Source organism: Myotis lucifugus, unplaced genomic scaffold (assembly GCF_000147115.1).
Source record: "Myotis lucifugus unplaced genomic scaffold, Myoluc2.0 scaffold_40, whole genome shotgun sequence".
Classification (NCBI taxonomy): Eukaryota; Metazoa; Chordata; class Mammalia; order Chiroptera; family Vespertilionidae; genus Myotis; species Myotis lucifugus.
Window position 1 is genome coordinate 1756120 of NW_005871088.1, and position 21132 is coordinate 1777251.

At 47.5% G+C, this 21132-nt stretch overlaps 1 protein-coding gene across 1 annotated transcript; it reads left to right on the forward strand.

Moving 5' to 3' along the window:
* Positions 1 to 3676: 3676 nt before the first annotated feature.
* Positions 3677 to 14522, forward strand: LOC102431353 (melanoma-associated antigen 4-like). Its single transcript, XM_006087791.3, is given in 4 exon segments — positions 3677 to 3805; positions 4184 to 4342; positions 13627 to 13761; positions 13764 to 14522. Coding segments are annotated over 4 exon segments (1182 nt in total).
* The last annotated feature ends 6610 nt before the right edge of the window (positions 14523 to 21132 follow it).

The window sequence follows — 21132 nt, forward strand, 5'->3', positions numbered from 1 at the left end:
GACCTGGGGTTTTAGCCCCACAGGCCAAGTGTCGGCCTCCCCAGGTCCCTCTGGGTCCTAGAGTTCCGGAAGTGGGCGGGAGTGTGCAGCCGGACAGCCCTGCCTGAGGTACCCCGATCTGACAGGAGCACCAGAGCTGGGGTCCCGGGGTGGGCCCTCTGTGTGGGCGGAATGAGCCCTCAGTCCTTACTTGGAGGGTCCTCACAGCCCTGGCTTGGACACCGTGGTCACATCACGGTTCCCAGAGGGGGCGCTGCAGAGCCATGGTCCCTGGGGAGCATCAGACCCTAACTGCCTCCCCTGCCCCGACTTCCCATGGTGCCTCTGCACCAGACCGCCTGGCACCATGGAAACATTGTGTTCTACATGTTTCCTTTCAGTATAGTCGCTGAGCTATAGCAGGGATTCGGAGAGGGCTTGTGGTTTCGGGGGTTATCTGTCTACCTTTGCTTGTCATTGCAGGCTTTTTTTCTTTTTGATCCTCATTTATAGTAATTATTACATTTTGCACCTCTACCTAGTTTGTATACATTTTATTTATGCATACATTTTTGCATATATGTATATGCATGTATAAATCTGGATATGTAGTGTATGTGTACACATATAGCCTAAATGTTGATCAGGTGTGTTTATATATCTATAGGTGCCCATACTACATACCTACATATACATATATATATATATATATATATATATATATATATGCATGTCTATGTCTTATGTATTTCCATATACTAGACAAGTTACTTTATGAAAGCTTACCTAATCTTACTATGCATGATTTACTCTGATACTTGCTTTTCTACTCCTTCTCTATTCTTTATAATCTATTGAAACAATACTTTTTGAAAGGCCAGTCCTCAACCACTTCCCAGCTCCCCCACACAACCACCTCAACCACACATGCCAGCTCACCAGTCTTGTGTCCCCGAGGGGCTTGCTCATATTAAGTTGTTTAGATTTTATTGTTGAATACTCCCCCAGCCCTTGCCCTCCAATCTCTTCCTTAGATATTTTCCTTCCGTTTGTTTAGGGAGCAGAAGTCATCAGTCCAAGCTTAATTGTTATTTGGGCAACACCTGTATAGCACTAAATTTGTAAAATTTTAAGCAGAATCAACATATTTGCAATATTGTGTTTCCCATGAATGAATATGGAAACTGCTCTATTAGTTTGGCACTTTTTTTTAAACCTGAATCCCTCAATATTATTTTTAGTTGACTCTTTTTAAATTAGGATACTTCTTGGTTAAGTTTTGGCTTTTATAACTGTGGTCAACGAGATTTTTGTATTCCATGTTCTAATTAGTTATTGCTTTGTGTGGGAAGGTTTTGTTATAGCTAGATGATCATATTATCAACAGATATTGTTTGTTTCTCTTCCATATTCATACCTCATATTTACTTTTATACCCACAGCCCGCATCTCTGACTTATCTCTGCCTTTAATGGAAATGCTTTTAATGTTTCACACTTAAGCATGTTGCTCTCAATTTTAGGAAATGGAAATTCCCTTTTGGCTGAGTTTGTTCAAAGTTATTTCCCTGAACATAGTAAAGTTTTTTGTTTGTTTGTGGTGTGTGTGTGTGTGTGTGTGTGTGTGTGTGTGTGTGTGTGTGTTTTGCAAGGATCTCTCTCTGCTGATCCCGGTGCTGGGAGGCATATTACCCTTTTACTATATAGGATAGAGGCCTGGTGCACTGGTGGGGGACGGCTGGTTTGCCCTGAAGGGTGTCACGGATCAGGATGGGGGTCCCGTTTGGGTGCCTGGCCAGCCTGGTGAGGGGATGATGGCTGTTTGCAGCTGGTCACACCCCCTTCAGGGTGGGGGTCCCCACTGGGGTGCTGGACATTCTGGGTGAGGGGCTGAGGGCCGTTTTCAGGCTGGTGGGTGACTGAAGCTCCCAACCTCTCCTTTTTTCTTTTTTCTTTTTTATTCTGGGATTTATTTACCTTCTATAGCTGTCACTGGAGCTGAGAGCTGGCTTTAGCTCTGAGGCCGGCTCCAGCTTGAGGCCTGGGCTGCTGAAAGCAGGGATCTGGGTTTGTTTGGGTTCTATAATTGTAACACTCTTTTGGTCCTGCTCGCTCCAGCTCTGACGGCTGAAAGCAGGTTTCGGGGTTTTGTTTAGCTTCTATATTTGCAACAATGTTTCTTAGAGAGCAAGCTCAGAGGCCGGCAAGGCAGGCGGTGAACCTTGGCTTTCTCCATCACTGGAGCAAGCAAGCCTCCTGTTCACTTCAGCTGTCTGGCAGCCAGCCACCATCTTGGTTGGCAGTTAATTTGCATATCGCCCTGATTAGCCAATGGGAAGGGTAGCGAAGTTATGGTTAATTACCATGTTTCTCTTTTATTCGATAGGATATGAAATATACATATAAGTAAGCCTTTTGAGAGTTTTACCCAAAGCATCTTGAGCCTCCATAACCATGTGAGGCAATTCCTTATTAGAACTTTATGTTGACATGGTTGTGTTCAGTTTCTCAAAGAAGTGAGACTCATCCACCCTCCCTGACACTCTTGTCCTCCTGATCAGGATTTGCCTTTTGTGTAAGGGAAGGAGAAGGCATTACTGGATTCTGGGAGGCCCAGGCAGGTGGAGAAAAGGGGAGAAGGCTGTCCCTCTCAGGGGGTCTTTCAAGCAAACTCAGGCACTCCCGTCTTCACTCCATTACTCTTCTCTCAGGGGCCTTAATCACTTGACTTTTCCACATGAATGGCTTTCAAGTCCTAGCTGCTCTCTCTCCCCCCACTCCAAGACAGTATACTCAGTAGAGGTGCCCAGGATCCAAACAAGCTCCCCACTTCCCCTTTCTGCATCAAAAATATGCCCTAGGGGTAAGGGGGTAAGGGGGAGAGATCAACTAAAGGACTTATATGCTAGCATATAGGCCTAACCAATGGGCACAGACAACAGGGGGTGATGGCATGAGTGGGGGGATGGGGGATAATGTGGGGATAAGGACACAAATGTAATAACTTAATCAATTAATAAATAAAAAAATATGCCCTGGAGGACTCTAGGAGAAAAGCAGCCAAGGCAGCACATTCATCTTGCATGTTTAAAAAATTTATCTGATTAGTGGGTGCAGAACAGAGTGGGAAACCCATAGGAGGGACCAAGAGACACACAGGGAATCTGCTGTCATCATCCAGAGGGATGGCAGTTTTATAGGGGCTATTGGGAGACTCTGGACATGGACTGGAAATGGAGGTAGACTGGAAGAACTGGAACCTGTGGAGGGAAAGACAACAGGAAGAGAGGCCCTACCACCAGGTTTCTGACTTGACTTGGCAGGGTTGGGCCAGAGTGCAGGTGCAGAAGTCCAGTGACCCTTTTCTGAGATAAAGGGAAGGTAAGGCAAGGTTGTCCTGGAATGGGCAAGGCTCTTGGTCTACAATATAGCAACACTGCAGAGGGCAGGAGGAAGGTTCCTGCCTCACTGAATGGATCCAGAACACAACAGAGGCCTGTCTGATGACATCTGGTGGTCTATGACAGGGCTGACCACAAGTCTTTGCTGAGCAGCAAGGTCATTTCAAACCAGTGCTCCCCCATGTATTATAGGCTGTGTATGCAGGATGCCAAAGTCTCACACTGGGTGCAAGAGAGGGATAGCAGAGCTTGGACAAGGCAGTGTCTACTCCAAAGGGGTTTGCATCCTGGATGTCAATGGGAAAACATTCCAGAAATCTGGTATCTAGTTGTGATGACCCTCTGGTTGCTGAATCTGTGGCCTGGGACTCCAAACACCTGCAGATCATGACTCTGGAGCTAGAAATTAATGGTTTATGGAAGGAGGTAAGGACATTCCCCTAAGGGGGCCAAGATGCTTTTAAGTTGAGATATTCTCTGGAAAAAATAATCGCAACACAGAGTCTTTGAAATCCAAATTAATGTCAGTTGACAGCTCACCATAGACCACGTACTATGCCCAGCAAGACACAGGGATCATCCCCTCAAAGCCTTTCTGTGCCCTCTTGAGCTGCCATGTGTCCCTACCCCTTAATCAAAGTCAGCGTTTTCTTTGGGTGGTGGAGAGGTTAGAATCAGCATATGAAAGATGTGAGTTATTCATGGCAGCTCAGAGTGCATCCTCACCTGCTTTGCATCTTTGCTGTGGCCCACACTGTGTTCCTGTCCCAGGCTTCCGCTTTCAATATTGACATGATTTTCTAGGCAGCTTTTGAACCTGTGCCTCTGAACAGCACTGTCCACGAAGTGGAGGTAGAGCCTTTCTGTGTCCATCAATGGCTCAAGGCCATTGTGAGGTCCCTGGAGGCCTTGCTCATGACCACACCTTCAACTCCTACGGGCTTGTTTGCACTTCCCTCACAGGTAGTCTGCACATCACATATGCTTGTCCACAAGACTCCCTCTGACTTGGCCCCTTGTGCTCTCACCATGAAAGCCGGTTCCTTTTTGGTGCAAATACAATTCAGCCCACATTTGATGCCTTCTAGATGAAAAGCATTTCCCTGTGTTTCTCTGATAAGGTTTTAAAAGTGTTTTTCTTATTAAAAAGAAACCAGGCCACAGGGACAAACCATATTGGAACAGACAGAAGGAGCCACCAGAATGTCCCTAAACTCTGATGATTGGCTCCATCTTAGGACCTAAATAACCTCCTTATCATTGTCCATTTATATGTGTAATTAACTACTCTATTTCATGATGTGGTGCTAAATATCCACGTTTAACTGTTACCATAAAACTGTCAAACATTCTCAACACTAAAGAACACAATAAAAACTCCAGTTTTCCTATCACCCAGGAGCATTGATATGGTGCCTTATGTGCTCCATTCATTTTTTCTTGTTTCGCTTCCTCCTTTTCTTTTTCCTCTTCCTTGCTTACCCACTCCATTCCTTCCTTTCTCCCTTTGTCCCTTCCTCCTTTACTTCCTTCCTTCCTTCATTTTTAATTTTCTTGCTGAAGCTCTTTGAACCAAATCTCAGATACCAAGTCAGCTCACTCCTACATACCTGAGGGTGAAAACTCTGAAAACATAAGGACTTTAAAACATAATTTTTATCATCCAGACAAAGCAACAATTCAGTGTATCTTCTACTATTCCTTTCACAGTCATGTGGCTGCAATTCTCCCACATATTTCTTTGTTTGTAATGAAACCAAATTAGGTTATACATTGCATTTTCATGTCCCTTAATTCTGTCTGTCACTCCTTATTGAGTAGAAGCGTATATGAATCATAAATGTAGATGTATTTCCCACAGGGGTATTAGTTTTCAATCTGAAACCACTATACATATATCCTGGAGGTGGCCAAGGAATGATAAGGATTGTAGATGTTGGGAGCCAGAATTTTCACTGATAGAGTAAAGGGTTAGAGATAATCCAAGGGAGTAGACCAGAGGTCCCTTGCAGTAATAATGGGTTAGAACTGGAGACATCAGTATGAATTTGTGTTAAGCTTAACACAGACACCTATGGTGACATACATATTTATATATTGTCATACAAAGCTAATAGCAAATATCCCACTGAGATAAATCAGGGTTTGAGTAAATCCATAAATATATAAGAGTAGACAAATCTCCCTTGGAGTAGCTGCATTCTAAACCAATCATGTAGATACCCACTCTCCAATGAGGTGGACAATAACCCCACTCTTTAAGGGTCTCTTGTGTCTAGTGACTTTCTTCTAAAAGGGAGGAACAATAGTAACTCTATAGAGGAGATACCTGATGAAAACTCTCTCAAGTTGGGCAAATCACAGACAGGGAGAAAATATTTTACGTCCCATATCTCATGAGGGACTCATGTCCCAAATACATAATTTTAACTACCTGATGGAAATAAACAAACCAATACAAATATATAACTGATTTAAGGACACTGCACCGAACAGGATATATACCATAGATCACACACTAAAGAAAATAAAAAGCACACATAAGCATGCTCAGCATCGTTTCTCATGAAGAAAATGCAAATGTAAACTACAGAAAATATTCAACTGCAAAGCTATCAGGATGGCTAGAGTCCCCAAAACTGAAAGTGCCAAATTTGGGAGAGGATGAGGAACTCTCCTTCATTGTTAATAGGGAAGAAAATGTTACAGCCACTTTAGAAGAAAGTTTGGCATATTCTTATAAAGTAAAACATGGACTTGCCATTCGATTCAGAAACACTGGTCGTCAGTTTTATCAAGTGAATTTGGGGTCAAAATGATGCATGATTAGAGCAGTTTGATTCATAATTGCCAACCAAGTCTTCCTTCAAGAGGTGAATTCATTAATAAACTTTGATACAGCCACAAACTGAAACTTGGATTCAAAGCTGAAGCCACCCTCAAATGTTCCAGAAAAAAGAAAGGTTCAAAGGGAAGTTCTATCAAATGGTCAGGGAAGTCCTATCAAATGGTCAGCGAGAACTCATCAGACTCTTATGCTGACTTTTCCAAAGCATACAAAAGGATGGGCAATTGTACAACTCATCCTCCCAGGCTACCTTTCTTTTATTCAAAATCCGGAGGAATTCCCACAAACAGACCTTTTGGAACAAGTTCATTCACATAGCATAAAATAGCCTGTACATACTAATGGCATATTCAACTCAACAGTGCATTATATGAACAAGCAGCCTATCAGCCTATATCCAATAAATAAAATGAGGATTTAATGTTATAAAAAATTCTATTGCAAGTCCATGCACACAAAATACAGAAGAAAAAAAATTTTCATGCCAATGGCTACAGAGAGAGATCCTTGCAAAACACACACACACACACACACACACACCACAAACAAACAAAAAACTTTACTATGTTCAGGGAAATAACTTTGAACAAACTCAGCCAAAAGGGAATTTCCATTTCCTAAAATTGAGAGCAACCTGCTTAAGTGTGAAACATTAAAAAAAAGCATTTCCATTAAAGGCAGGGACAAGTCAGAGATGCAGGCTGTGGGTATAAAAGTAAATATGAGGTATGAATATGGAAGGGAAACAAACAATATCTGTTGATAATATGATCATCTAGCTAGAAAATTCAAAAATGGAGATCTGGATTACTCAAATGCATAATAAACTGTATGGAAGATCACCATAGCAATAACAAAACCTTCCCTCACAAAGCTATAACTAATTAGAACATAGAATACAAAAATGTCGTTGACCACAGCTATAAAAGTCAAAACTTAACCAAGAAGTATCCTAATTTAAAAAGAGTGAATTAAAAATAATACTAAGGGATTCAGGTAAAAAAAAGAAAAAAAGCACCAAACTAATGGAGCAGTTTCCATATTCATTCATGGGAAACACAATATTGCAAATATGTTGATTCTGCTTAAAATTTTACAAATTTAGTGCTATACAGGTGTTGCCCAAATAACAATTAAGCTTGGACTGATGACTTCTGCTCCCTAAACAAACAGAGGGAAAATATCTAAGGAAGAGATTGGAGGGCAAGGGCTGGGGGAGTATTCAACAATAAAATCTAAACAACTTAATATGAGCAAGCCCCTCGGGGACACAAGACTGGTGAGCTGGCATGTGTGGTTGAGGTGGTTGTGTGGGGGAGCTGGGAAGTGGTTGAGGACTGGCCTTTCAAAAAGTATCCTTTCAATAGATTATAAAGAATAGAGAAGGAGTAGAAAAGCAAGTATCAGAGTAAATCATGCATAGTAAGATTAGGTAAGCTTTCATAAAGTAACTTGTCTAGTATATGGAAATACATAGGACATAGACATCCATGCATATATAAAAATGTAAATATAAATATAAATATAAATATAAATATAAATATATATATATATATATATATATATATATATATATATATATATAGTGTATGGGCACCTATAGATATATAAACACGCCTGATCAACATTTAGGCTATATGTGTACACATACACTATATATCCAGATTTATACATGCATATACATATATGCAAAGATGTATGCATAAATAAAATTTATACAAACTAGGTAGAGTTGCACAATGTAATAATTACTATAAATGAGGATCAAAAAGAAAAAAAGCCTGCAATGACAAGCAAAGGTAGACAGATAACCCCGAAACCACAGGCCCTCTCCGAATCCCTGCTATAGCTCAGCGACTATACTGAAAGGAAACATGTAGAACACAATGTTTCCATGGTGCCAGGCGGTCTGGTGCAGAGGCACCATGGGAAGTCGGGGCAGGGGAGGCAGTTAGGGTCTGATGCTCCCCAGGGACCATGGCTCTGCAGCGCCCCCTCTGGGAACCGTGATGTGACCACGGTGTCCAAGCCAGGGCTGTGAGGACCCTCCAAGTAAGGACTCAGGACTCCTCCCGCCCACACAGAAGGCCCACCCCGGGACCCAGCTCTGGTGCTCCTTTCAGATCCGGGTACCTCAGGCAGGCTGTCCGGCTGCGCACTCCCGCCCACCTCCCGGACTCTAGGACCCAGAGGGACCTGGGGAGGCCGACACTTGGCCTGTGGGGCATAGACCCAGGTCAGCACAGGGTGGGGGCCCAGGCCATCCAGCCCAGGTAGGGACCAGAAGGGGGGGCTGGGCACAAAGAGTGGAACTCCAATCTGGTCAGCAGGCCTGGGTGACCCCACAACTGGTTTCCGGAAGTGATGTCACTGACTCACTGACTTCCGCCTGAGAAGCCTGAGGGAGCCGAGCGCCATCTTTGGGAGGCCGGCTTCGGTCGGTAGACTGGACAAGCACTGAGGGGAGCCACCTCAGGTCGGCACCGGCGGGCCCAGGCTCTGCCTGGAATCAGGGTGAGGACCAGACGGAGGTCCCGGGGAGCTAGTCCAGCCCCTGCCGGGAGCCCTGGGGAGTGAGGCCCACAGGCCTCCCCTGGGGTCTCGGGGGTGATGGCCTCCGTGTGGGGGTCCGGCCTCCCGGTTCACAGAGGGAGGGTCCCAGGACCTGCAGGCCTCATGGTTAGGCAGTGTGTGTGTGGGGGGGGGACAAGGTGACTCTGGGCCCAGAGCAGTCAGTCCCGGGGGCCCCAAGGCGTGGGGTGACCACGAGGGGCGAGGCCTGACTTCCGGGTCCTCCGGGTCTGAGACCCTCGGGCGGCTCCGTGTCACGGCAGCGTCTCAGGTCGGCAGAGGGGGTCCGGGACCTGCCGGGAGTCAGTGTGGGGACCCTGAGGGAGATTGGGGGGCCTGGACCCCAGAACAGTGTCCTTCGGGCGGGCCTCCTGTGGTGGGGGAGGTGTGAGAGCTCACACATTGTGCTTTGTGATTTCTGCATTGGGTCTGTGAGACATGGCGGGCGGGGGGGGGTCGTGGTAGAAGGAGCAGGGCTTCAGGCCGAGTGGGGGTGGGGCAGGCCATGCTGCTGTGAAGTTGAGGACCCTGGAGGAGATTGGAGGCCCTCTCTGAATCCCTGCTATAGCTCAGCAACTTTAGTGAAAGGAAACATGTAGAACACAATGTTTCCATAGTGCCAGGCGGTCTGGTGTAGAGGCACCATGGGAAGTCGGGGCAGGGGAGGCAGTTAGGGTCTGATGCTCCCCAGGGACCATGGCTCTGCAGCGCCCCCTCTGGGAACCGTGATGTGACCACGGTGTCCAAGCCAGGGCTGTGAGGACCCTCCAAGTAAGGACTGAGGGCTCCTTCCGCCCACACAGAGGGCCCACCCCGGGACCCAGGCTGGTGCTCCTTTCAGATCCGGGTACCTCAGGCAGGCTGTCCGGCTGCGCACTCCCGCCCACCTCCCGGACTCTAGGACCCAGAGGGACCTGGGGAGGCTGACACTTGGCCTGTGGGGCACAGACCCAGGTCAGCACAGGGTGGGGGCCCAGGCCATCCAGCCCAGGTAGGGACCAGAAGCGGGGGCTGGGCACAAAGAGTGGAACTCCACCCTGGTCAGCAGGCCTGGGTGACCCCACAATTGGTTTCCGGAAGTGATGTCACTGACTCATTGACTTCCGCCTGAGAAGCCTGAGGGAGCTGAGCGCCATCTTTGGGAGGCCGGCTTCGGTCGGTAGACTGGACAAGCACTGAGGGGAGCCACCTCAGGTCGGCGCCCGCGGGCCCAGGCTCTGCCTGGAATCAGGGTGAGGACCAGACGGAGGTCCCGGGGAGCTAGTCCAGCCCCTGCGGGGAGCCCTGGGGAGTGAGGCCCACAGGCCTCCCCTGGGGTCTCGGGGGTGACGGCCTCCGTGTGGGGGTCCAGCCTCCCGGTTCACACAGGGAGGGTCCCAGGACCTGCAGGCCTCATGGTGAGGCAGTGTGTGTGTGTGTGGGGGGGGGGGGACAAGGTGACTCTGGGCCCAGAGCAGTCAGTCCCGGGAGCCCCAAGGCGCGGGGTGACCGCGAGCAGCGAGGCCTGACTTCCGGGTCCTCCGGGTCTGAGACCCTCGGACGGCTCCGTGTCACGGCAGCGTCTCAGGTCGGCAGAGGGGGTCCGGGACCTGCCGGGAGTCAGTGTGGGGACCCTGAGGGAGATTGGGGGGCCTGGACCCCAGAACAGTGTCCATCGGGCAGGCCTCCTGGGGGTGGGGGAGGGGTGCTCTCACGCATTGTGCTTTGTGATTTCTGCATTGGGTCTGAGAGACACGGGGGGTTTGGTAGAAGGAGCAGGGCTTCAGGCAGCACAGGGGGGACCCCAGGTCCTGCTGCTGTCAAGTTGAGGACCCTGAGGGAGATTGGGAGCTCTGGACCCCATAATCCTCAGACCGGGGATGCCCAGTGGGCAGGCTGACCACAGACATAGTTTGCTGACTTCCCCATCCAGGTCCAGTGTAAGGAGCAGCACCACAGGTCAGCTGAGGGAGCACGGAGGTGACCCTGGACCCCACAATGTAGGGGACCCCATAAAAGTCCTCCCCTGCTACAAGCCATGGGGTGCTCCAGGGGGAATGACCATGTGCGGTGTCCCCTGACTTCAGCAGCAGGTCTGCGCCAGGCTTGGAACTTGATAAAACGTGCAGGGCCTCAGGTCCACAGAGGGGAGGGCAGAGTTGCTGCCCAGAGCCAAGTGGCATCCATGGCTTCACATCCGGGTCAGTGAGCCTGTGGGTTTCAGTGAAAGGAGCAGGGCCTCAGGTAGGCAGAGGGAGGGCCCAGGGCCGGCCGGAGTCAAGGTGAGGACCAGGAGGGAGGAATGAGGGGACCCAGGAACCCCCAACGTAGAGCTCCACAAAAGCTCACTCTCGCTCTTTGCCATGGTAGGTGCCGCGAATGCTTTCCAGGTATAATGTTCAGTGAGTTCTGCCCGGAAGTCTGAGAGAGGCGAGGACCAAGTCTGGAGGATTGCTACACGTCCATAGAGGGAAGGAGCCTAGTTCTGCAGAGAGTCCCGGTATGACCCTGGGGGAAGATTGCCCCCCCCCCACCACCACAGAATCCAACTTTGCCCCTTCTGTCAGCACCCTGAGTCCCAGGGACTGAGCTGACTGGCTGAGTTCTACTACTATTTCCTGGAAACCACCAGCCCCCACCTCCTTATATAACTTGGGAGTCAAGGACATGGTCAGAAAGGAGCAACTGGAGGTTTGCAGGGGGCAGGGCTCAGACTTTGTCTGGAAACAAGATGAGGAGGGAGGGCTAAATACCTTATTGAATCGTTTCAGCCCCCTGCTGGGTGCCCTGGGAATCCCATGGTTTGGTGGCCTGATGTAAACTGCCCCTTCTTTGATCCCTTGTACAAACTTTGGAGGTATTAATCACAACGGGAATCTGCTGACTTCCACATTCTGATCTTGGAGAGACTGAGAAATGTATATAGGAGCAGCTGTTCAGTCAGCTAGAGTGGAGGTGCCAGGTTCTACAGGGTGTCAAGGTGAAGACCCTAAGGACTGAGAACCCAGGACCCCAAAGCAGAGATGGATCCAGTGCCTGAACTTGGATATTTCCTGTCCTCTCCCTGGGCAGTGTGGGTGTCCTCTGGAGGCATAGGCCTTGGACTAAGGAGTGTGGTTTCAGGTCAGCAGATGGTGGCCTTGGCCTTCAGGATGCGTTCTCTGGTTAGGAAAAGGGATAGATCTAGGCCCTGCCAGGAGTAATTTTGTATACCTTAAATTCATTGAGGAAGTTTCCACCACAGACAGAGGGGGCTCAATAAAGTCTGCCCCTGTCATTCTTTTCATCCCTGAAATGCCGCAGGTGATGCACCTTCAGTACTGAGGGAGTTGAGTCCTTTTTGTGAGCATCAATTTCAGGTCAGTAGAGGTAGCCACATCTGGTCAGCAGAGAAAGGAGTCCCAGGATCTGCCATATCTCTAGAAAAGGACCGCCTGGGAGGGTGGAAGGTATGAAGGTTCACTGACCTTAAAAGAGAAGGTACCACAAAGTGTCCAGCTCGCTATGTTCTCAGATCCAGGAGGACCCTGTCAGGGATGCCTGGGTGAGACAACCTCCCACTACTGCCACAGTGTTTGGGATGGGGGATCTTGGGGATGTGAGGACCTAAGTCTGAGAGAAATGTGAGGTCAGTGGAGGGAAGTGTTCATGATCTCTCAGGTGACAATGTGCTTACCCTTTGTGAAGCCTAAATGTGCACCGTCTTCTCAGAAAGGGAAGGATGACACAAAGTCCAGGTGGCCCCTGTTCTCAGACCTGAAAGAAGCATATTGGCCCTAAGTGATATGCTTCTTTCTATCATGGGCAGAAAAGTGGGGAGTCATCAAGGAGGTGAGGTCTTGATGGGAGAGACCAAGTGTTCCAGGTGGGAGGCCTGGAAGAAGGGCAGGTCCTGGCAGGAGTAAAAGTGAATCACCTTCAGGGGCACTAGGGAACCCTACCAGGACAGAGATCCCTGTCTCTGCTGCCAGCCTTTTGTGATGTTGGCAGGGGTAGGGGTGATTTGGGGCATGGATATGAAGCTGCCTCACTTTGCTCTGTAGTCTCTTAGGGAGGTGATGACCTTGATCTGAGAGTACATCAGGTCATTTGAGGAAGTACTCCTGTTCAACTGAGAGCAGAGTCCTACGTCCTGCCAAGAGTCAAGATGAGAACCCTAAAGAAGGAGTGATTGTAGCCCAATCCCCAGAACAAAGTGGGGGGCCCCAAAGAAATCTGGCCTGTCCCTATTGTCAGCTCTGAAAACCCTGCGCAGGGCTGTCAGGTTGAGCCCCTCCCCATTTTCAGATCCAAGGACCCAGGGAGGGCACATCCTTGGTCTGATGGTCTGGACTCAGGCTAGCTGAGGCAGGAACCCAGGCCTTGGCATGGGTCATGGTGAGGAATGAGGGGACCCTTCACACTAGGACATGTGGAACCTATAGATTACGGTCACACAGTGTTGTCCTTTGATGAGTACTATAAGCCTGGACAGGTGCTACAAAATATGGTAACCACTCACTTACTTCTGTTAAGATTTAAGGATGCGTGTTCTTGTTGTAAGCGTGCTCTCAGGCCAGTGAGGCATGGGGGTGGGGGAAGCAGGCCCTGAATGAGCACAGAAGGATCCTTGCCCCCAGAAAGGAAGATATTTCATAGCACACGACCCCACTATCAGACCCAGAATCTCCAGCTGTGCCAGTTTTTTGTTTCCACCTTCAGGATATTAGGGGACAGGTTTCCCAGCAGGAGAGACCCCTGTGAGACCTAAGAGCATCCCTGTAGAGTAGCCCTAAAATTCTTCATTCACAGAGCTGCCGAGGGTGTGTTCCTCAGCTGAGCATACTCAGGTATCCAAAACCTGTTGCAGGTGCAGCTATTCATGGATGAGGAGGACTTGGTCATGTCTGCCTTCTTATCTTTGTCCCTCTCTGCCTTGTTCCCACGCAGCCTAGAGCACGTGTCTGCTGCTGAGACACCAGGTCCTCCCCAGAGCTCTCCGGTTCCTGAAGCTGTGCCCCTGCCATGGCGGCCCCTACATGGAGCCAATCTGAAGATGAGGGCGTCAGCAGCCAAGATGAACAGGAGACAAACAGCAGAGAGGACTCTGAAGATTCTGAGTCATCACTCCACGATGCCCTATATTTGAAAATGACTGAACTGGTGGAGTTTCTACTCCCGAAGTATCATGCAAAGCAGCCAACTACTAAGGCAGAAATGCTGAGTAAGGTCATCAAAGAGTACCAGGATCACTTCCCTGAGATATTCAGACTAGCCTCTGAGTTCATGCAGCTCCTTTTTGGCATTGATGTGGAGGAAGTGAACCCCAGTACCCACACCTATGTCCTAGTCACCACTTTGGGGCTCACATATGATGGGATGGTGTCCAATGGGCAATCCATGCCCAACACTGGCCTCCTGGTCATGCTCCTGAGATTTATCCTTGCAGAGGGCGACTGTGCCTCTGAGGAGGAAGTCTGGAAAGCCCTGCATGTCATGGGTGTGCATGATGGGAAGGAGCATTGGCTCTATGGGGAGCCCAGGGAGCTCATCACCAAAGTTTGGGTGCAAGAAAAGTACCTGGTGTACCGACAGGTGCCCAACAGTGATCCTGCACGCTATGAGTTCCTGTGGGGCCCCAGGGCCCACGCTGAGACCACCAAGTTGAAAGTCCGTGAGACTTTTCTCAGGGATTATAGAAAGGATCCCATTTTTGTCCCATACCTGTCTGAAGAAGCTATAAGTGATGAGGAAGAGGGGGCCTGAGCCAAGTTTCACTCAGGAACCTTTCAGGTCCATGTCTGGCAGCTTCTCCTGCTAGACATGATGTGAGGCCAATTCTTTAGTCTGTGTTTGAAAAGAGGGTAGTCCACATTCTAGGTAGTAAGGCCCAGGACTATTTGGGGGGAATAAGGGCTGTAGCATCTTTGGGTTCCTGTGATGATTTAGAAATGTATCCTTGTTTTCTGTAGAATTTTTCAAATGTTTCTTTTCACAGGTTTTATATACTTCAGTTTGTGAATGACATTGACCATACATGTATTTGTACTATCCAGCTCAAAAGTAAGAGTTGTGCTATTGTGTAATACAAAATGGGACACCTTTCAGTGTACTTTGTGATTCTGAACTAGATAACATGGCATCAGAACAGTATTTTCTTGGAAATGTGAAAAAACTTGAAGGAGAAAGCGAGACAGCTCTCAGGGTAAAGCTGGCACAAACCAAGGTACTGAGGTTGACAGTGGTGTGGTGTGGGGTCAGGGTCACTCAGAGCCCTCACATTTTCTTTGGCAGGGCTTGGGCCCCACCCTTCTGCTAGCCCGAGACAAAACTCTCAGAATAAGACCACACATCCCTGAGATTGAGTAGAAGAAAGTGAGGGGGCCTACATCTGGCCCTTATAGGGATGACAGCTGGATCCTCACCAGGACCTCTACCAGGGCCACAGATTCTGCTTTAGCTGACCTGACTTCAGACCCTCAGACCAAGGCCCTCTGGTCCCTGAGACCACCAATCTGGAAATGAGGAGGGGCTCAGCCTGACAGCCCTGCATGGGTTTTCAGGGCTGACAATAGGGACTGGACAGATTTCCTTGAATCCCCTCTTTGTTCTCAGGGTTGGACTACACTCACTCTTCCTTTGGGGGCACTCACTTTGACTCTTGGCAGGACCTGGGGCTCTGCTGTATGTTAGCAGATGTGCTTCCTCAGTTGACTTGAGTTATCTTCTCAGACCAAGGTCCTCACCTCCCTGAGAGCCCCGAGAGAAGAGCTCCAAGATCAAAAAAGACTGGCAGCAGGAACTGGGCCCTCTATCCTGGGGTGGGGTTTCAATTCTTCCTATAGGTTACTTATCTTTAGTTCTGCCAAGGCCTGCCCTTCCTCCCAGCACCCAATATAGGGTAGTTGACTTCTCCCCCTTAGACCACGACCTAACCTCCCTGAGGACTCCCTACCTTCCCACCAATGACAGAAAGGATTGTGCCACTTAGGGCCACTAGTGACTATTCCTTTCAGGGCTGAGGACAGATGGCAGCCGGACTCTGGGTCATCCTTTCATTTATGATAAGCAGGTGAGAACAATAAGGTTTCATGAAGGGCCCACATCTTGACATCTGGCCGATCCTGGGACTCCTCCTTCTGCTGACCCCACCTTTCCCCTCAGACCAAGGTCCTCAGATCCTTAAGATACCCCATCCCCAGCCACATGGCAGTCATGGGAGCATGCCACACCCATCCATCCTTGCCTGGATCCTCCCAGGCCTGAGAACAAGGCAAGCTGGACTCTGTAAGGTCCCTTATCTTTTGGGCTGGTGGAACCTTCATACTCTCCACCTTCCCTTTCTTGAGACCTGGCAAATCCTGGGACTCCTTTCTCTGCTGACCAGATGTGGCTGCTTCTGCTGACCTGAAATTGCCCCACAGAACAAGGCCTTACCTCCCTGAGAGACCAAGGCAGAGTTGAGGGTGCATCACCTGCAGCCACCCATACGTGGGGACTTCAAGGAAGACAGGAGTAGGCCAATTTGAGTGGGCTCCCTATGTCCAGAGTGGGGGTCTGCTAAGTCCTCCATCAGGGTACTGGGACCCCACCAACTGCGTATTTGCTCTCACACTCCTCATCCCAAGGCCTTTATATCCTGAAGACCCCCAAGGCAGAAGTCAGGAATAATCTTATCTGGTTATCCTATTCTTGGGCCTTCAGAGACTGAAAGCAGGGGCATAGAATCCATCTCTGATTTGGTATCTTAGATCCTCAGTCCACCCTCAGGTCCTCACCTAGACTCCCCACAGGACCTGGGTCTGCCCCCATCCATGTGGTGATTTGAAGCCCTGATCCTTACATGAAGTTCCCAGTCTCTCTTAGACCTGGATGCAAAAGTCAGGAAAGACCACATGTGATTAATAGCTCCAAGGGGTCTCTCAGGGCTGACTGTAGGGGTGGGATTCTGTTGGGTCACTTCTGTTCTGGGGTTCAGGGTACGCTTAGTCTTGCCTCAGGGTCCTCCTCTTGACTCAGACAGGAGTTGGGATCCTCCCTTCTGTTGCCTGAGGTCCTGGTCCTTATACCAAACTCCCAGAGTCTTTCAGACCCAGATGTGAAAGTCAGGACACACTGCGTGTGGTTATCCTGCCCTTGGAACCTCCCAAAACTGACTGTTCTGCGGTCCAGGGTCCTTTTGGCCTTCCTCAGGGTCCTATCCTTGATCCTAGCATGACCTGAGATTCTCTTCTGCTGCCTGAGGTCCTACTCCTTATACCAAACCCCCAGAGTCTCCCAGACCTGAATGCAGAAGTCAGAAAATGTCATATTTTTTCATCCTCCCATGAGGCCTGCCAGAATTGGCTCTGTTCTGGAGTGCGAGATCCTCATTCTTCCTCAAGATCCTAACCTTGATTCCACACCGTGCTTCTACCCTTACTTGAGATTATTCTTTTCACCAAGTCACCAGTCTCTCTCAGACCTGGATGCGGAAGCCAGGACACGCTGCACCTGGTCATCAGTCATGGGGCCTCCCGTGGCTGATGGCAGGGGCGCACTTTGGTGGGGTCTCCTTTGTTGTGAGCCCTGGGTTCCCTTACCTTTCTGAAGGATCCTCACGTTAACTCTGGTGGTTCCTGGGCCTTCCCTCTGGTGCCTGAAGCCCTGCTCCTTATACCAAATCACCAGAGTCTCACAGACCCAGGTGCAGAAGTCAGGAATGGCCATCCCACCTTCTTGGCCTCCTAGAAATAACTGTCCCTTTGTTGTCCCTCATGGCCTTTACATTGAACCCTTGTAGGTTTTGGAACCTCTTTCTGTTGATCCAAGGCCCTCAGACCAAGGCCTTCACTGTTAAGTCTGAGAACATCACATCAGGCCACTAAGCCTGGGGATTCCCAGGGCTCCCAGCAGGGCCTGAAATAGATTCCATGGGGTACTCCCTCTGTTCCTCACCCTGATTCCAGGCAGAGTCTGGGTCCCACCTGTGCCAACCTGAGATTGCTTCCCTCAGAACTTGTCCTTGACTCCCTGTTCTCTGAGGAGGTGGGCGAGGGGTGCAGGAAATAATTCTCAGTAAGACACCCCACCCTGGGCTCTCAGTGCTGACAGCAGGGCCACCCTGGGTCCTGGGGCCTCAGTCCTCCCTCAGGATCATACCTGCACTCTCTGCAGCACTGGGCTCCTTCCCTCTACTGACATGAAGCTGGCCTCCCAGACGCGGGCTCAACTCTCTCAGACTTCTGAGGTGGAAGTCAGTGAAGGTCATATCTGGACAGCATTTCTGCCCCCACCCCAGGGCTGACAGTAAGGATGAAGATAGGTTCTGTGGGCGCTGAAGTACTCCCCACTCTGGTCCTCACCTTTATCTTATAGGACCTGAGCCCCTGCCTTCTGCTAACCTGAGTCTGTGACCAAGGCTGTGGCTCCACCATTTCCCTGAGAAAGTGGAGGGGACATGGGTGCTCAGTCTGATAGTCCTCCTGGGATTCCCCAGAACTAACAGTAGTACCCAGAGTTGGATTCTGTAGTGTCTTCTGTTCTGGTGTGAATAGATCCTTCAGTCCTCACTCAGGAGAGGGCCTCACAACCCTTGCAGAGATTGCTGCAGTACCAGGACAGATGCTGCAGAGGGCACTGATGTGCCTAGGGTGTCGGGGAGGGTCACAGAAGCCCTCCCCCACTTTCCATAGCATCTCTTCACCAGCCTGGCTGAGACTTTGGAAAACATGTGTTCTTAAGGTTTCATTTTTTGTTCGTTTGTTTTTATTGATTTCAGAGAGGAAAAGAGAGTTAGAAACATCAATGATGAGAGAGAATCACCGATCGGCTGCCTCCTGCATGCCTCAAACTGGGGACCAAGCCCACAACCCAGGCATGTACCCTTGACCAGAATAGAACCTGGGACCCTTCAGTCTGCAGGCCGATGCTTTATTCACTAAGTCAAACTGTTTAGGGCTAAAGGTTTCATTTTTGAAGACACTGAGCAACAGAAGGAATTTGAGGAGGTCCTGCAGGTTTGTGGTTGTCTGTCTACCTTTGCTTGTCATTGCAGGAATTTTTGATCACTTTTTGATCTTTATTCATAGTAAGTAATACATTTTACATCTCTACCTAGTGTATTTTTAGAATATATTTGTGAATATATAATTTCATGAAAGACTACTTACCCTTACTATCTGTGGTTCACTGGTTATTCTATTTCTATTCCATTCTTTACATTAGATTAAAATCATAATTTTTTGACAGACCCATCCTCACCCACTGAAGCGGTTTCAGATGGCTATATACTGACTCCAGAGTATCTCAATCAATGGCACTTTTCTGCTAATCTGGTATTATTCCAGGGATACTAGCATGGCAGTATCCCACCAATGTCGTCTGAGGGCCTCAGATTTGTGAAATGAGCAAGAAAAAAGTTTAAACATTTTCCCCTACCCACCTGTTGTTTGCATCTATGCAAACTACACCCCCTCCCTATGCGTTACTCCCCATGTCTCTATCCCAAACACAAGTCTTCAGTCTCCACAAGACAACTCACCAGTCTTCAGGCTCTCCCAGGGCTTTCTCACGATTCATTGTTTAGATTTTGTTGTTGACTTCCCCACCTGCTTCCTTCTATAGTTTTCCAGGTTTGATTTGGGGAGAAGAAGCCATCAGTCTGAGCATGGTTGTGATCCTGACAGTTACAGGTAAGGCACTAAATCTGTAAATCATTTAAGCAGAATTAACATGTTTAAAATACTCTGGTCCCCATCAATGAATATGATATACTGTTCCATTTATTTAGGTCTTCTGTTACCTAAATCTATCAGTAAACTTGCATATTTATATATATTTACACAGATATGTAAAGGTATATAACCATACATATGGTATGGTATACATATATACAATATTAAAGATATATCCAATATAATATATCTTATGTGTGTCACATATGTATAATATGTATTATTATCTATCAAGTATTTATATAGTTTTACATAGTTACATAGATCTTATACATTTTTGATAGACTTCCTCATCAGTAATTTTCATATATTGTTGTTGTGAATGGGGTATTTTATATTACATGTTCTCATTAATTACTGAATTAGTCGCAGAACTTTTTATTTTACTATAGTAATCTTTCATATACCATCTGAAGTCTCATTCACTTGACTATCCCACGTGCCTACTATATCTTTGAATTTTCAAAATAGATGATCAGATTGTGATCAAACACTATCTCTTTATTTAAAATATTCATACATATGTAATACGGGAAACCATAAAAATTCTAGAAGAATTTAAAGGCAACAAAATCTCAGACATATGCTGAAGCAATTTCTTCACTGATACAGCTCCTAGGGCACTTGAAACTAAAGAGAAAATGAACAAATGGGACTACATCAAAATAAAAAGCTTCTGCACAGCAAAAGAAACCATCAACAAAACAACAAGAAAACCCACTGCATGGGAAAACATATTTGCCAATGTCATATCTGATAAGGGCCTAATCTCCAAAATTTATAGGGAACTCATACAACTTAACAAAAGGAAGATAAACAATCCAATCGAAAAATGGGCAAAGGATCTAAATAGACACCTTTCAAAAGAGGACATTCAGAAAGCCAAGAGACATATGAAAACATATTATTTATGTGACAGCTCTGGCTTTGTCTTCCAGTACAGTTATAAATTATAGAGGTGAGAATAAACATTTATGTGTAGTTCCTGATTTTAATAGGGTTGCTGCTAACATTTTACATTTAAGTATATTTACTGTCTATTTTAGGAAATGAAAGTTCCTCTAATCTTAGCTTGCTAAAACTTTGCATTATGAGCTCATCTTGGGTTTCTTTAAAAGACTTTTTCTTTATTCATTGACTGTATCAAATGATTTTTATTTCCTCTAATTTGTTAATGTAGGGAATTACAATTGAAAGTAGTTTCTAATGTTAAATCATATTTTTATTTCTCAGACACAGACTGTTCATTTAATTCTCTGCTCCACTGAATATACTAATAGTCATCAGAAAAATTCCAAGTGGCATCCTACAATATAGCTGACCAGTACTCTTCAAAACTGTCAAAGTCATAAAAAATAAGGAATGTCTGTGAAATTGTCACAGCCAATAGTATCCTAAAGAGGCATGATGACTAAATATAACATGGCATCCTACATGGGATCCTGAAACAGAAAAGGACATGAGATAAAAGCTAAAGAAATCTGAATCAAGTGTGGATTTTTGTTAACACGGTAACAATATTAGTTCATTAGTTGTGACAAATGTACCATAACATAGCATGTTAATAATAGAGGAAGCTGAATGTGGAGCATATGGGAACTCTTTGTACAATCTTTGCAAACATTTGTGTAAATCAAAAACTATTCTAAAATAAAAAGTTT